Below are 16541 nucleotides of genomic sequence, written 5' to 3' on the forward strand. Positions count from 1 at the left end.
GCTGTGCAAGGCTGGTGGCTGAGGTCACACACATGCCATTGTAGAATGGAAGTTTGGGGATATATGAATAAAGCGGCACCATTATCTAAAATCTGGATGACTTTTACAGTGTTGTGTTTGAGAAAGTGGTAGCTAGGTGAAAATTCAACATTATAGTACAGAAGCAGCAATTTGAGGACTGAACTGCTTGACAGTCCTTGCTGCCACTACAAAGCAAAATCTTCGTGCTAAACAGAAACTGACTTTCAGCTGAGGTCAGTGGAGGAGCAAGATTACTGGGGGAATCTTATTTTTTTGTAATACATTATTCTTTCCTTCAAGCCCTGATCCTTTATGGAGTCTGATATTTCATGAATGTTGTTGAGCATTTTGGAGGTTTCCTCCTTGTGAGATTTTGTACTGTCAGAGTTGATGCTTTTATTATAATTCACACATACAAGATACAAGGCATTACCAAAGAGACTATTTTTTTACTCAAAAATTAAACAACTAAAAATTAAATGTAGTTTCTAAACTTTATTTTGCCATGTTATGAATTCTAGCATATGAAATAATTCTGTAAATTTTAGAAATATAATCATCTCTGTATGATTTTTGTCTTATGTTATCATAGAAATTTTTATAAACATTTATTTGCTCCCAGAAGATATTCCTAAAGTTAACTTTCTAAAGTTAGCTGGCTAAAAGACCTACCATTAGTATAGATATTAACTATCCACCCTTTGCCTTAAATTTTAATTAATTGAGATTTCTTAATAATTGCTGTTTTAAACATAAAATTAACAGTCATTACAATTAATTTTTGCAGTAATTTATTATTGCAACAGTAACTGTATATTTATAGTTCAACTGAATGACAGAATTTTAATATATAAATCATATAGGAAGACCCTTATTGACAATTGCACCTGGAATGCTCATCTGTAATTAAATGAAAATATTCAAATGTTTATAATAAATCTGAACAACTTGACTTGTTAAAATGCTGATTAGAAATGATTGTCTACATGTCATGTGATCAGTGATTATGCATAAGTTCAGGGATGCAAGACATGCTGCTGAAGTAGGTATTTGACTATTGGGTCATTTCTCTAAACTTGAAGAATAAACTAATGCAATTTCAAGTAGATGCCATGGAAGGAATTCAGTCACGGTTTAGTGGTTTTGAACTCTAGCTTTGCTACTTTAGTTTTGTACATATTTATTTAGCACCTACTCTATGCTGAGAATCCAATCAAATACTGACACATCAACCAGTAAGAAGGAGGCCTTTGTTCTCTATGTGCTGATAGTCTGGGGAGTTTACACAATTTACACAGCTTCTCTAAACTTCTGTCTCCTTTCCTACTCTGTGAGCCTCACAACTATATTAATAAATGTCAAATGAGATGATGGGGACAGCCTGTATTTCTTGTGCCATGTAAATAACGTATTTATTAACATCCCAATTGTCCCAACCATCATACAGGGCAGGTAGTGCAGCTTCATTGTCATGGGAACATGCTTAGAGTCCAGAGCCTGGGTTTGAATCCTGGTTGTTGTGTGACTTTGGGTAAGCAATTTAACCCCACTGCTCTTAGATTTACTACAAAATTGTGACAATTAGATTACTTCCGGACTTCCCTGGTGGTGCAGTGGTTAAGAATCCGCCTGCCAGTGCAGGGGACACGGGTTTGAGCCCTGGTCCGGGAAGATCCCACATGCTGCAGCACAACTAAGTCCGTGCGCCACAACTACTGAGCCTGTGCTCTAGGGTCCGTGAGCCACAACTACTGAGCCCACGCGCCGCAACTACTGAAGTCTGCACACCTAGAGCCCGTGCTCCACAACAAGAGAAGCCACCACAATGAGAAGCCCGCGCACCGCAATGAAGAGTAGCCCCTGCTCGCGGCAACTAGAGAAAGCCCGTGCACAGCAACAAAGACCCAATGCAGCCAAAAATAAATAAATAAATTCATTAAAAAAAGCAATTAGATTACTTCCTTCATTGACAATTAAATTAAATAACGGATTATAGAATTCAGCATAGAATCTAGCACATGATAAGTATTCTGCTGAGGTTAACAGTTATTAAAATTCAGTGCAATTGATCCCCAATTAAAAATAAGGGAATGCAGAGAGGTTATATAATTTATTCAAGGCCACACAATAAATTGCAGAGATGAGGCTCAGCCAAAGCCCTTATTTTTTACATTTTGGGTCTCTAAACATATTGTCATAGATGTAACTGTTGGATGAATTTGAAAGATACTTACATTATGTTAATCAATGCTTTTAAACTTTCTCCTTGGCTGGGTAGGTCCTCCAGTCCAGTTTCTTTGCTTGCCATCCACATCCCAGACCACCAGATTGAATCCTCCAGAGTGTGGATGTGGCCTGGTGAAGGGTGAGACCACGTTAGTCCTTAGTCTCCAGCTGCCTCTCCATTGAGAAAGAAACAGTTATCTCATTGAGACAGGGACCTTGCTTGGGTAGGTGAGCCAGGCTCCCAAAAATTGTAAAGCTGGGTCCACTCATTGAATTGTGAATCCTGTCGTCCTCTCCCTCTCACTGAGCCTAGCCTGAAAGCTGAGCTCTTTGTGTCTGATCTGTTTGTGTGTGTGTTTTTAATTAGCTTGTTGAATTACTCTCTTAAAGATGGCGGAGAAGTCTCAAGGAGACCAGGAAAAGAGCAGGAGAGACATCCTGAGGTCCACCAAGAGGACATGGGCTCCCCTGGATGAGCAGCCGCCCCCTGGCTCTGAGGAGGACAGCCACAGTCTCACCGCCCCCATGCTGGGTGAGAACGGGCCCCCAGGGATATTTGAATCCAACCTACTGTGAGTGGTGAGGGATATGGGGGTTTTGGGCTGGGGGCAAATGATTTTGGAACAAAGATTTGACTTTGAAGATACCAGTAGTCCTGGCATGATACCAGAAACTTCTATGAAATGGGCACATCTGACTTCCCCTACAGACACCTAAGCCACAGACCTTCTTGATGGAAACAGACCAACTAACGAATGAACTCTGCTTCCTTTCCACTCCAAGATCCCCTCATCCTAAGTCCCCAGGATCATAAAGCTATGTGGAGTCCATGCCAGAGACATGAAGCTTCGGAGGACATCAAACATTTTATTGAAAGGCTTTTATTTGCTGGGTCTTGCACAAGGTGTTGATAATAATTTTAATTGTTTAAAGAGTAATAAGTAAGAAAACACTTCTCCCTTCACTGTGATTTTTTTGTTTGTTTGATTTTTTATGATGTAACTGATGGCTTTTCTTCTTTGCCCACCACCAGTTTATTCTATCCCTTCACAGTATCTCAGTTGAAAACTAAGCACCTCCCATGTCCACTTGGCCTTTTTGGTTCACCAGACACCTTGTGAGGGGGTAATTCAGGTACCTCACTGCTTCGTAGGATAAAGTCAAAGAAAATAAGCCCAGAGTAACCTGTAACCAACCAGAATGGAAACAAATATTTACAGGAAAACTGCTTTTATATCCTTTCCTTTTTGCCTGTTGACTATTTGTTGAGCCAGTGGTAAAGATCCACCTTAAAAGACTGGATGCCTTTTAACACAGGGTGCCTGTGGCAATTCTGGGACTGTAGTGCAATTTGCCCCTGGAATGAATGCAAATTTGGTTCCTAACCTGGCAGAGAACTCCTTGCAAATGAACATCACTGGCTAGCTGCCTTATGGAAATGTGATTCAGCAAGGAGAGGCTCCATGTGACTTATGTCCAACTAGAGAAAGGCAAAAGTCTCCTATGCTTTTTCACCCTTTGTATTCACACCAGGCAATTTAAAAATTATTCTAACATCTCTTGCTCTTTGGTGATTTTTTTTTTTTTTCCTTTTCACATTTTTTTCTTTCTCTCTTTTTTTTAAGTTAGTCCTTTGGCAAGTTTACACTTCATTTTCAGGAAAAGCTGATTATGGAAAACCAGAAGTTTTGCCTTGGGGAAAAAATGAATATGCTTATAGAAACATGTGACTAAATACTAGGAACCAGACCTGTTAGGTGGTGGCTGAATAACAGGGTGGGATCACTTTAGCTGGTTATGCTTTGACTAACTGGTCTGTTTCTCATTAGTAGAAGATTCCAAACAAGAAAGTATTCAGCACTGGCTGGACTCTGGATTCTTGTAAGTGTTTCTTTATGCCCTTACACATCCTTCTTGCAAAGATCCATGAAAACATTATGGGTAATCCTTCTGGGACAGGTGTGACATGTAGGGATTTTCATTTTAACTGGGTGTTTGAAGGATTACTCTGTTATTGCAAAAGTTATATATCGGTTTAAAACTACAAAATAGAGCGGCTTCCCTGGTGGCGCGGTGGTTGGGAGTCCACCTGCCGATGCAGGGGACACGGGTTCGTGTACCGGTCAGAGAGAATCCCACATGCCACGGAGAGGCTGGGCGCGTGAGCCATGGCCGCTGGGCCTGCGCATCCGGAGCCTGTGCTCCGCAGCAGGAGGGGCCACAGCGGTGAGAGACCTGCGTACCGCAAAAAAAAAAAAAAAAAAAAAAAAGTACAAAATAGAATAATATTATTTCAGCCCCCAGCTGTTCATTGGTTTCCAAAAGTCCTCTTATAATAAAGCCTAACTGCATAACTCTGTTTAATTAAGGAGCAATTTAGCATAATTTATTTACACACATTGTTTGACTCACAATACTTTTGTTTCTTTATAGTGTCTCTGTAAATGAAAACCTTCAGCCAGCCATCGACCACAGTGGTAAGACCAGAGAACCCAGAAGCAGTTATGCTTTGTGGACCTGAGTAGATGTATTAAAATGTTTGTGTGAATAAATCTAAAAATGAGAATTATCAGAGGTTCCTAGAAATGGAAAAAAAATCTCAGAAACCATTCAGCTCAATCACTTTCTTTAATACTTAAGACAAGCTCAGAACAGATAGGTATTATCCAGCAGCAGGTTGGGGGCTAGAAACAAGGACTCTTGCCATATCATTAGCTCAGACTCTAACAGAAAACTCACTGGGTCTGTGAAGACATTTTGCAAGGATGTAGTTATGGAAATGAAAATGAAATTGTTTAATTTTTCCTGACACTGTATTGTACTTTTATTTCTAAATCTAGTTTCTTTCTATTCTTCAGTCTTAAAATTATATCCTCTCTTTCTAATGATGCATTTGTTCTCAAAAACAACAAATGACTGAATTCTATAGCAAACAGTACAAATATGTATTTCCGAGGCAGAAAATGTATCACACTTGTTACACTGAGATTTGATAAGAACATTACAAGAAGAAAAAGAAATTTAACTACAGGTCTCACAGTTTACATCTTCATTAAGTCAAATACGGTATTTCATAGAATGTAAGACTCCTCAATCATAAAACGCACCCACATTTTAAGTACCACTCCAATAGGAAAATAAAACAACCATCCTTGTCATCCCTGTCAATTATAACTAGGCATTATAGTAGGCAACATTGACTACTAGACACATCCTGATTTCATAGATGTTAAAATGTGAAAACAGTGTGTTTTAAAATTGATGTAATGCCCTAAATAATGCATGTAAAAAATGACATAAATAAGGAGTTTAATGATTAGAGGGAAAATTATTAGTCTAATTGCTACTTATTTGGCTGGTTTTAATTATTTCACTTCCTTCACTGCCACTTAAATTAAGATTGACCATTGGCTACAAACCAGTTTAAATTTAGGAATTTTTACTTTAAAAATCTAGGTATATTGTTCAAATTTCCTCCTTTGCCAAGCTTCTTTATTTTTTTTAAATATAAAAGTTCCATGATGCCAAAAATCTCTGAAGATGTTTGCCAATAAATTGAATTTAAGTACCTTTGTTCCTGACAGTTTATTCTCATGAAAAGGCAGGAAGTTAAGAAATATAGCCAGCATTTCATATCCCTCTGATACTTCATCTTGCCCAGATTATAGTAGGAGGCCTGGCACCAGTTCTGGGGTTGTCAGTAACTATATTAAAAGCTTCACTTCCCAGAAATTAAGACAAATCATGGCCCTTCCTCCTTTGAATCAAGTCAATGAAGTAAAAGCATGAGGTGAAGAGTTGGAGGAAAGAAGGGTAACAAGATGACTCTGAGATCAGACATGCGCAGTTTCTATCTGCCAGGTCCTTTGTCTTTAGTGAAGTTTTTAATAGTAATGGAATAGCTTCTTACAAGTTTAATTGAGCCTTCACTTTTACAAGGCCCTTCCTCATCTATCATATTTTAAACTCAGTAACCTGTGTGGTAGCAAGGCTGGTGTTCATCTGTGTTTGCAGGTGGAGAATCTGGGTGGTCAAGTGCCACGATTTTTAGTTACAGCTGGTTGGAGGTGGGTGGAGGGACCTGTGGCTGGGCATGCTCTCAGCCCCTCTGTGTGCTGGTTTTGCTGCAATGAGCTCAAGGCACCCTGAGTTTAGGGAAGCCAAGGACCGCACCAGGAAGTGGAAACTATAACAGTAGTAGCAGAAACTGGAGACCTGAAGGTCATGAGGGGTGTGTCAGAGAGAAAACTGTGGTGGAACAAAAAGGAACTGAAGAAGAGAAAGAAAAGTATTCTCTGCTGGAGGGAAAATCCTGTGAAAGCTCCCACAATCTCAGTATGGTGTAGAGTGGTGCATTCGTTCCTAGGCAAGCCATAACCAATTACCACAAACTTGGTGGCTTAAAACGGAAATTTGTTTTCTCACAGTTGTGAAAGCTGAAAGTCTGAAATCAAAGTGTCAGCAAGGTTCTCTTTTAGGGAAACATTTTAAAGTTCTTTAAATCCTGCAACCTTTTGGGGGCACGATATAGTTCAATCATTATATCTTCTAAGGGAAGAAAAATAATACAGTGTCAGGTGGGAAATTATTATATATAAGTATGTTTCACTGTAGTGATTTTTCTTTTATTTCAAGTATATTTTCTTAGAGTTTCAGGTTTGATTCTCTTGTATGTGCTTTAATATCAGTAACTATGGCAACAAGATTTTAAATGCTGTCTGTAGTATAAGTAAAGGGGAAAATGGAGAGAATAAAACCTTAAAAGAACAAAAAAAAAAGTGTCAGCCAGGTTATTCTCTCTCTGAAAGTTCTAAGGGAAGAATGTTTCCTGGCCTCTTTCTTGTGGTTCCCTTCAAACCCTGGCATTCCTTGACTGGTAGCTACATCATTGCGTGCTCTGCTTCTGTTTTCACATGGCTGTCTTTTCCCTGTGAGTCTTCTCTATTCTCTTAAGGACCCCAGTCATTGGCTTTAGGATTTATGGCTCACCCTTATCCAGTATGACCTCACCTTTACTAATTATATCTGCAGAGACCCTATTTCCAGATAAAGGATACATTCTGATATGAAATTTCAGATACTGAAATGAAATTTGAGGGGGATACTATTCAACTGACTACAAGTAGAAACCACTCTGAGGCTGGTTTCCCTCAGTGATCGTTCTGAGGCTTTATACATTAAAGTGTAACAATATCCAAGTGCCTGCTCATCTTCCAGGGGACCCAGTACCTCCCATGGAAAGCATTCTAGTGGACCTCAAATAAAAAGAAGAGGTGGAATAAGGCTTCAGTGGCCCTATTGCTGATTTCCTCCCATGTCTTGAGATGGCCAAGGTCAGGTCTTCGCTTCTAATGGCGATTTTTTGGCTTTCATGCTGCTCTGCAGCTACCTAAAGTCTAATTTTTTTTTAAGTCTAATTTTTATTAAACTGGAATCTGGTTGGCCTATCTTGTTCACCACCATTATGCCAGGTAGAGCTCCCAGAGGGGAATGAAATTAGTACATGTGGAGGGCACACAGTCTAGGTACTTTTTGTGTATATTATCTCATTTACCAGAACCATCTTCTGTAGTGGATATTATCATTAGTAACTTTTGCAAAGAGGAAAATGAGACTCAGAAACGTTAAGTAACTTGCCCAAAGTAACCCAGTTAGTAGATAAGTGAGTTGAGATTTGAACATGGGTCTGTCTGACTCTGCAGCCACGTTTCCTCTCTAGAGGACTATAGTATAATTTACCATCCGTGTTATGCATGGACACTCCTGGAAGTATCCTGGGAGGAAAGCTCTGCATCAGTGTCCCTGCTAGAAAAGTCAAAGCATGAACAATGTGGGTCAGTTCACTGGCATCTACTTCTCCCTCCAGGTCTTCTGACTCTTGTGTACCAGCTTTTACGGCCACAACTCAGTCCTCATGAATTTAAATGTTTTGAAGTAGGACAATGCTAATTTTTTAAATATCAGTCAAGTATCCGTAGAAATGAAAAATGGCCACATCTGGATCTTAAAATAAAAAAGATGCATCAAATTAGTTTTCTAGAAAGTCATAAGAAGCCCATTCTACCTTAACTCCAGAAATTTTAAATTATAAGAAACTAAACTCTTGGAAAATCGACATGAGTGAGGTACTAGCCCTTAAGAGTTGGAAAATTCCATGGTTATTGTTTTTTTTTCCTGAGGTTCACTCAGGTTTTTCCTGAGGTTTCTGATCCCTATACATTTCAGTCTCAAACTTATAATTAGTAATAATTAGTAATTATCATATATTGAGTGCCTGTTGCATATTTTAAAAATATTGTGAAGTATTTCTCAAACAAGATGATTGATTAACCTCATTAAATATTGAAGAAACAGAGACTCGGTGAAGTTAAGAGATGTACCTAAAACCACATAAAGCCAAAGAGGTGGACACATGATTTGAATTCTGTTTGATTTCAAAGTTCATGCTCTTTTTACCAGAAACCAATATACTGCATACTGGTGTAAATCCATGGCCATCAATTTTATCCCTAGCTTTTCCTTATTTCTGTGAGCCAAGCTTGGATGGCAAAAAGGGACACTTCCATTTAAGGGTGTTCTTGTATTGATAAAACCTTGTTTCATTTACACTTGAGGTACATAATGAAGATTTAAATATTATTAGTTAAAAATAATTGTAGAGAGGGCAGAAAGCAGAAGCAAGAAGTACTACAGTCCTGCAGCCTGTGGAACAAAAACCACATTCACAGAAAGACAGACAAGATGAAAAGGCAGAGGGCTATGTACCAGATGAAGGAACAAGATAAAACCCCCGAAAAACAACTAAATGAAATGGAGATGAGCAATCTTCCAGAAAGAGAATTCAGAACAACGATAGGGAAGATCCTCCAGGACCTCAGAAAAAGAATGGAGGCAAAGATCGAGACGATGCAAGAAATGTTTAACAAAGATCTACAAGAATTAAAGAACAAACAAACAGAGATGAACAATACAATAACTGAAATGAAAAATACACTAGAAGGAATCAATAGCAGAATAACTGAGGCAGAAGAACGGATAAGTGACCTGGAAGACAGAATGATGGAATTTACTGCTGCGGAACAGGATAAAGAAAAAAGAACGAAAAGAAAGGAAGACAGCCTAAGAGACCTCTGGGACAACATTAAACTCAACAACATTCATATTATAGGGGTCCCAGAACAAGAAGAGAGAGAGAAAGGACCCAAGAAAATATTTGAAGAATTTGTAGTCAAAAACTTCCCTAACATGGAAAAGGAAATAGCCACCCAAGTCCAGGAAGCGCAGAGAGTCCCATACAGGATAAATCCAAGGAGAAAAATGCCGAGACACATAGTAATCAAATTGGCAAAAATTAAAGACAAAGAAAAATTATTCAAAGCAGCAAGGGAAAAATAACATACAAGGGAACTCCCATAAGGTTAACAGCTGATTTCTCAGCAGAAACTCTACAATCCAGAAGGGAGTGGCATGATAAAGTGATGAAAGGGAAGAACCTACAACCAAGATTACCCAGCAAGGATCTCATTCAGATTCGATGGGAAATCAAAAGGTTTACGGACAAGCAAAAGCTAAGAGAATTCAGCACCACCAAACCAGCTCTACAACAAATGCTAAACTTCTCTAGGCAGGAAACACAAGAGAGGAAAAGAACCTACAATAATAAACCCAAAACAATTAATAAAATGGTCATAGGAACATACATATCAATAATTACCTTAAACGTGAATGGATTAAATGCTCCAAACAAAAGACACAGGCTTGCTGAATGGATACTAAAACAAGACCCATATATATGCTGTCTACCAGAGACCCACTTCAGACCTAGGGACACATACAGACTGAAAGTGCCTGCCAATGCAGGGGACATAGGTTCAAGTCCTGGTCCGGGAAGATCCCACATGCCACGGAGCAACTAAGCCAGTGCGTCACAACTACTGAGCCTGCGCTCTAGAGCCTGTGAGCCACAACTACTTAGCCCACATGCCACAACTACTGAAGCCCACGCATCCAGAGCCCGTGCTCCACAACAAGAGAAGCCACCGCAACGAGAAGCCCGAGTACCACAACCAAGAGTAGTCCCTGCTCGCCACAATTAGAGAATGCCCACGCACAACAACAAAGACCCAACGCAGCCAAAAATCAATCAATCGATAAATTAATTTTTTAAAAAACTATTAAATAATAAGAACTTACAAGATCAAGTTCTAAATTTGTTGTCTATATTATAAGAATGTTTATAATATGAAAGCATAATGTTTATCAAATGAAAACATTCAAAGCAGAGAACTATGCAAGGTGGAGGATGCAAAGATGTAGAGTATATGACTCCTGCCCTCAAGTATGTCACTCTGACTTTCCAGGACCATTACAATGTGAATATAACCTGTTCCAATTTTCTACAAGACTGTCTAGTCTTATCTCCTCTCATTATACCTAGTTCTTTCTCTTTCTTCATCCAGTTCCTCCTGTCTTAAAGTCTTTCCTGTTCCGTTTACCTCTTGCCCTTCTTTTGAGACTTTACCCAAGTCCCATATTCTCTGTAAGGCCCTCCCTGACATCTGCACTAAGAGACTCAGTCTCTCTTCTGAACATCAGTGACATCCATCATGGGTTCTACCCATATGACACTTGGTCTGTGCTGCCTCAAATTATTAGTATATGATAGGCCTCATTAACAAAACTGTAAAGGCCACTGAGGCAAGAATTCTCTCTCACACATCTGGTTTCCCTAAAGCTAGTCAACAAAAAGATCTTAGTAAAACTCATCCATAATAAACATGATTTAGTCAGATTGGGCAGTCTTCAAAAAAAGGTGAGACCTGAGCTAGTCAATCAAAGAGAGATATGGTTTTGAAAAAACAAAGAGACAAAGCAAGTCGATGTCATTTCCTGGAAGCAATAGGAGCTTGAATAAAGGCACAGAGTGAGAAGCAAACAATGTGTGCAGGAAAGCATATAGGGTGATAAGACTAGAGAAAAGGTTTCACGCTAAGGAGCAAAGGGAGACATGTTTCTGTTAAATAGGGTGTGGCCAGGTTATAAATGCCTTAAAATGCAGAAAGAGGGAATCACGCTTGACGTCTTACGACAGGGATGGCAAAGAAGTGTCATCTCAAGTACCAGCCAAAGGATGGGTGGTTACAGCTGGGGTCTGTGTTGAGTAGAACTGTGAAGCCATATCTTTGTTCACCTGGATAGAGGGTCATGAATAATAAGTAATAACTCCACAGGTGCAGCGTTGGGGAATTGAAGCAGGTGTGTTTCACATTTGCCATCTCTATTGTAATGAGTTATGAATGGTTTCTAAGAAGAGAGATGACAGATTCCAGTGTTTATCCTGGCAATGGGAAGAAGGTGCACCCTTTGGGAAGAAGCTATTATGACCTCAGGCTTGGGGTGATGAGAGCTTGGGCTGGGTGTCAGCAGAGGAATAGAGAAGTGTCCACAGCATCTGGAAAATAAACAGCTATCTGGGTTAAGAAGAGCAAAGCATCACAACTGGCTTTAAAGTTCTGAGCATGAGGGTCAGGGAGAATGTCAGAGTCTCTTTTTCTTATAAGAATATAGTTTAATAAGTTGCCAACTGAGACAAACAAACCCTGATGACTGCCTCTACTAAGTGTCTTGGTCATGCAGGAGTTAAATGTACAGAAAGCTGCAGAATGCTATTATTTTAGAGGCCTGTGAAAATGCAATTTGATTAGTCTATTGGACGATATTCCAAAGAACCAAATGTCTTCCATGAATCAGTCAGAAATGCTTAGGAAAACCAAAATAAAAAATGCTTTCCAAGCCAATAAAGGTGCTAATTAGTGCCTTCTGCATATCTCACTACATCTTCTCCAGTAATACATTTTGCAGGGTTAAGTGCAGTGTCTGCTGCTTCAGATGGCAGAAGTCCACCTAACAGTAGGGAGGGTGGCTGGAGACTCAAGTATCTAAAAGGGAATCAGAACTGGCGTTTTAACCCATGCAATGGGATGTATTGAGTAGAGCAGGGAATTTTTTTTTCTCACTTTAATTTTCCTTCAGACCAACCCTTAGGAATCTTGAGGATAGGAGAACTTGAATTTTTTCTTTCTTTCTTTGTTCCCTCAATGCTTTTAGAGAGTAAAATCTGGCTCTAAAAACCTAATAAGAGTGCTATCTTGGGAGGACAAAGAAATGGAGAAAATATCAGAGTCAAGCACCCAGAGAAGCCAGTGTGGATTTGAGCAGGCTTAGCGGGCAGGCTTATGTGGTGAACACAGGTGCATCTGTAAGGGTCCCACCTTCTACCTGAAGAAGCTTGGGGAAATCTGGGGTAACAGGAGCAGCTTGTTTGTCCCATGATGGCATTCCCTAGGTGTCAAATTTGTACTCTGATCAGAGGTCACAGACTTAAATGCTTCTGTGAGCCAGGCAGGTGAGTGCTAATGAACCAGCAGGCGGGGAGACTGCAGAGAATTGCAGGGCGCATCACCTCCAGCAGATGTTGCCCTGAAGAGACCTGAGCCAGGGCTGCTGGATCTTGTGGGTTTTAACAAAAGCCTGGGAATACCAATGCTGCTGAGAACTGGGCTACCAGCTTCAGGTTCATTATTGAAAACAGGCAAAGAAGCAAGGGCCTGACCCTGACCAGGTTGTCCTCAGGTTCCAGGAAGTTTACCTTACAAATTAACAAAGTGGAAAAAAAAAAAAAAAAAGCTAAAGTAAAACCAGAGAAAACTCAAACAGGCAAGGAATAATAGTTTCACACTGTCCTGTGCAAGACTCAACTGTCAGCGTCCAACACTGGGAAGGCCAGTTCCTGTTTCCACAGTCATCAGGAAGTAAACACGTAGTAATGCTAAAAATGCCCCTTGGTCTCCCAGGACTCAGGGTGTCCAGGGAGTGAAAAATGGAAATGAAGCAGTGAAGCTAATTGATTTTTGATAATTATATTACAATTTTAAAAATCAGGCTTGTCTTGTGAGTTTCAAAAATTATATCGATTTTCCCTGGCTTCATTTTCTCCAGAATCTAAGCTTGGCAGCAGAGAAGGCTATGTGTCTGAATATATTGGATAGAGATAGACATTTGTGTCATTTTAAACAAGATCAAAAAGAAAGAGTATAGAGTCTAACAAAAGATGTAAAAGCTATATCTGTATATCAGTAAGTGCGAGATTCAGGTGAGGGGGGTCAAACATCCTGCCCAGCCCCTAGCTGTCAGCGACGGCGGGGCCTTACAGGGCCCGCTGATGCTAAAACTGTGTAAGGCTTTCATGTGTGTCATCAGACCAGAAAACAACGCTTCGGTGAACTAGCCAGGTCCACTTTGCACGTTCCTTAGAAAATATGTTTCTTTCAGGGGCTTCCTTCCCCTTTGGGGCTGCCCTTGGTTTCTTGGCAACCAGATTGCTCCTGAACCTGGACTGCAGAGCTGCAGCGTGTGTGGTCCGTGGAATGTGGCTACTAGATCTGTGTGGGCACTAGAATCTCATGAAGAAGCCCTGAGTGAAGGGATGTGGAATTTTATGGATGACTTGGATGTTCTGTGGGGCTAGGGTTTTTGAAAACTCAACAAGGCTGAGCTAACTCTTTTCATCAGTATCTGAAAATCGTTCATTTCCTATCTGACAGTTTGAGCAATTCACCGTGGCCACAATGCCAGACCCCTGGCCTGGACGTACACATCCGTTCACATGTTCTAGGAAATCCAGAGCAATAGCAGACAACCAGAAAAGACTGAGGCAGTGGCAAGAGTGGCGGTACTGGCAGAATATGAAGCCAAATGTCCTAGAACCCCAGAGTATTTTATGCAAGAGCTGCTCAGAAATTCCAGAATTCTCTGGATGAGCTAACTAGGCACAAATGGAGCCTGCCTTTGTGAGATACATGCAGAGCAATAGATGGAGATGGTGGGGGCAGGGAGAAATAGACAAAAGATTGCTGAAAATATTTATTTTAACCTTCCATTTTGGGCAACCTATTATGTAATTCATCAAGTCATTACAACATGACTGCCAAAATATTACACTGCGCTGGCATCTATAACATGATTAATAAAGTGGCAAATAGGCTTTCTCCCATGTGACAACTTTAATCAATTGGCATTGGCTTTATGATGTGAGAAGGTTTGAGACTGAGTTCAGTGAGCAGGAGTGCTGCAGTGGATTAGCAGTGCCTGCCTAGGTGAGCAATTTGGTGTTGAAGAGATGAGTTTTTCAAACTCTGGATTGTGGAGGTGACTGACAGAGTGAAGGAAGAGCTAAATGGGAGGCCACTCTGCCCAGAACAGCACGCCTTTTATCTATTTAAATTACTAGAAATTTGCAGAAGAATTCCTCACTAAAACCCATAGTTTTAAAACTACTGAGGTAATGGGCAAAAGACTGGAGTTTGGATTCTAAGCTAATTTCTAAATTGGTGCGTAAGTTTGAGTCCGATATTTTAACTTACATGAATAACTGTCACCAGATATCACATAGCACATTTAATAAATGTCACATTTGTATCATAATAATGACCATTCACCTTGATATTCCATCCTTGGTAGTGGCTCCCTATAATGTTCTATGAAGCAGTTTATTCTAAACTCATAGTTTATTCTAAACAAAGGGTGAAGTTTGTTTATTCAAAAAAAAAAAAAACCACTCATGAAGTTTACTCTACACAAAGAATGGCATAAAAGCTTCATCTCATTCAATTCCTGACAATTTTGAGAGCCTATCTAGGCTCTATGAGAAAGTGGTGTCATTGATTAATGATGTCTGCTATGAAAGTGAGATTGAGAGTGGTAGCATGGAGATATATATACTTTATTTTTAAACCTTTATCATAGATTAATATTTTTCACCCTATATAGCTCTTGTGGTGACAGAATTCCATTTGTTTTGTAGGGCAGAACTTACTGTATCTGTTTTCTCATTACCTTTTAAAATTGTAGTTATGTATTTCGGACTTAATTAAGAATCCACTATTTGCTCACACCTCAGTAATATACCTCTAGTCTTTATCTTTCTAGACCAGTTGCCCTTTTCCATTCGGCAGGGTCACTGAACCTTAAAAAAAAACAGCTGAAAACTATGAGTATTCTTATCTTCACCCTCAAAATTTGGTATTCAGAGACAAGTTCCCAGATACCTTGAGATCTATTCAGAGACCCCCTACCCAGAGAGGAACTCTGGCTCCAGACTGAAGAGCCCTTTATTATTTTCCTTTTTTATGTATGTTTCAATCATTTAAGCTTGTTTTTCCAAAATCTCTCCCAACCTGTGTTATATTTCTTATGGTGAAGAACTTTACATTCTCGTAGAAGTGCTGGGTGGTAATACTTCCAGTTTGATACGTGTCACACATTTGCGCCCAGGAGAGCCACAGTGAGAGGAAATTGGAAGCCCTGGGGATGGAGTGGGGGGCTTCTGAGGAACTGCCTGTCTTCTGAACGCTTCCTTCTGCAGATGTCTACCGCAGCGTTACCTCACGACACAGGTTCTGAGTACCGCTTCGGCCCCTGAATAGGCCTCTCTGACATCCAATATGTAGCTCTTCTATTCTGTCCTCAGCACCACTAACCAGGCAGATGGACTTTCAGCATCGTCCTTCTCACATTTACTTGTTTGCTCAAAAACTTTTTATTGTTTTCCATGTCCTAACACGTACATAATAAACTCTTCTTTCCAGCTTTCGAATAAGCAACAAGACAATCTGTTGACAGCGTAGTGTCTTGAAAAGAAACAACAGCAACAAATAAAAATAAGCTGTGGCACCCTACTGGCCATGGGAAATTTATTTACTCTGAGCCTCAGTTTATTTCTTTTAAGTGGGCATGAATGATACCTATTTCACGGATAAACAGATTGTGCATGTAACATGCTTAGCACATTGCCTCACACAAACTTAATGTTAAATAAATAGTAACTATTATTGTTATAATCAATAATAAATGTAATGATAAATTCCTGGATCTGCTACTTCTGACTGTGTGGTCATGGGCTCATTACTCAACTTCTGTGAGTCTCAGTTTCCTTATCTGAAAAATAAGAATAGGTCCTAAATTATAAGACTGTTGTAAGGATTAGGTGATACAAATTAATGGAAACTGCTCCGTGAATGCTGGGTTCTTCATGTATTCTTTTGCCTGTCCCCATCCTTGCTCCTCAACCTTTTGTACCAGGAGAGAGCATTCCAAAATGCCTTGTGATCTAATCAGCCTATAGCCCTATCACTGTGCTTGGCGCTTGCTGTAGACACTCTTCTTTCATAATGACACCTCTTTTCCATTTATCAAATTCTCCCCATTCTTAAAAATCCAAGACAAGTACTGTTTCC

The 16541-nt window shown here is 39.8% G+C and overlaps 1 protein-coding gene across 1 annotated transcript in view; it reads left to right on the plus strand.

The window, feature by feature from the left end:
* Nucleotides 1-2624: 2624 nt before the first annotated feature.
* The window catches only part of ITPRID1 (ITPR interacting domain containing 1), a gene marked incomplete at its 3' end in the record, with an annotated part of 69473 nt that continues 55556 nt past the window's right edge, over nt 2625-16541 (plus strand). Inside the window, 3 exon segments of the mRNA XM_082846832.1 lie at nt 2625-2779; nt 4080-4128; nt 4681-4724. Coding sequence (XP_082702958.1) covers nt 2638-2779; nt 4080-4128; nt 4681-4724 — 235 coding nt within the window. The 5' untranslated portion in view covers nt 2625-2637.

The sequence above is a fragment of the Leucopleurus acutus genome (genome assembly GCF_964270905.1).
Source record: "Leucopleurus acutus genome assembly, chromosome: 9".
Taxonomy (NCBI): domain Eukaryota; kingdom Metazoa; phylum Chordata; class Mammalia; order Artiodactyla; family Delphinidae; genus Leucopleurus; species Leucopleurus acutus.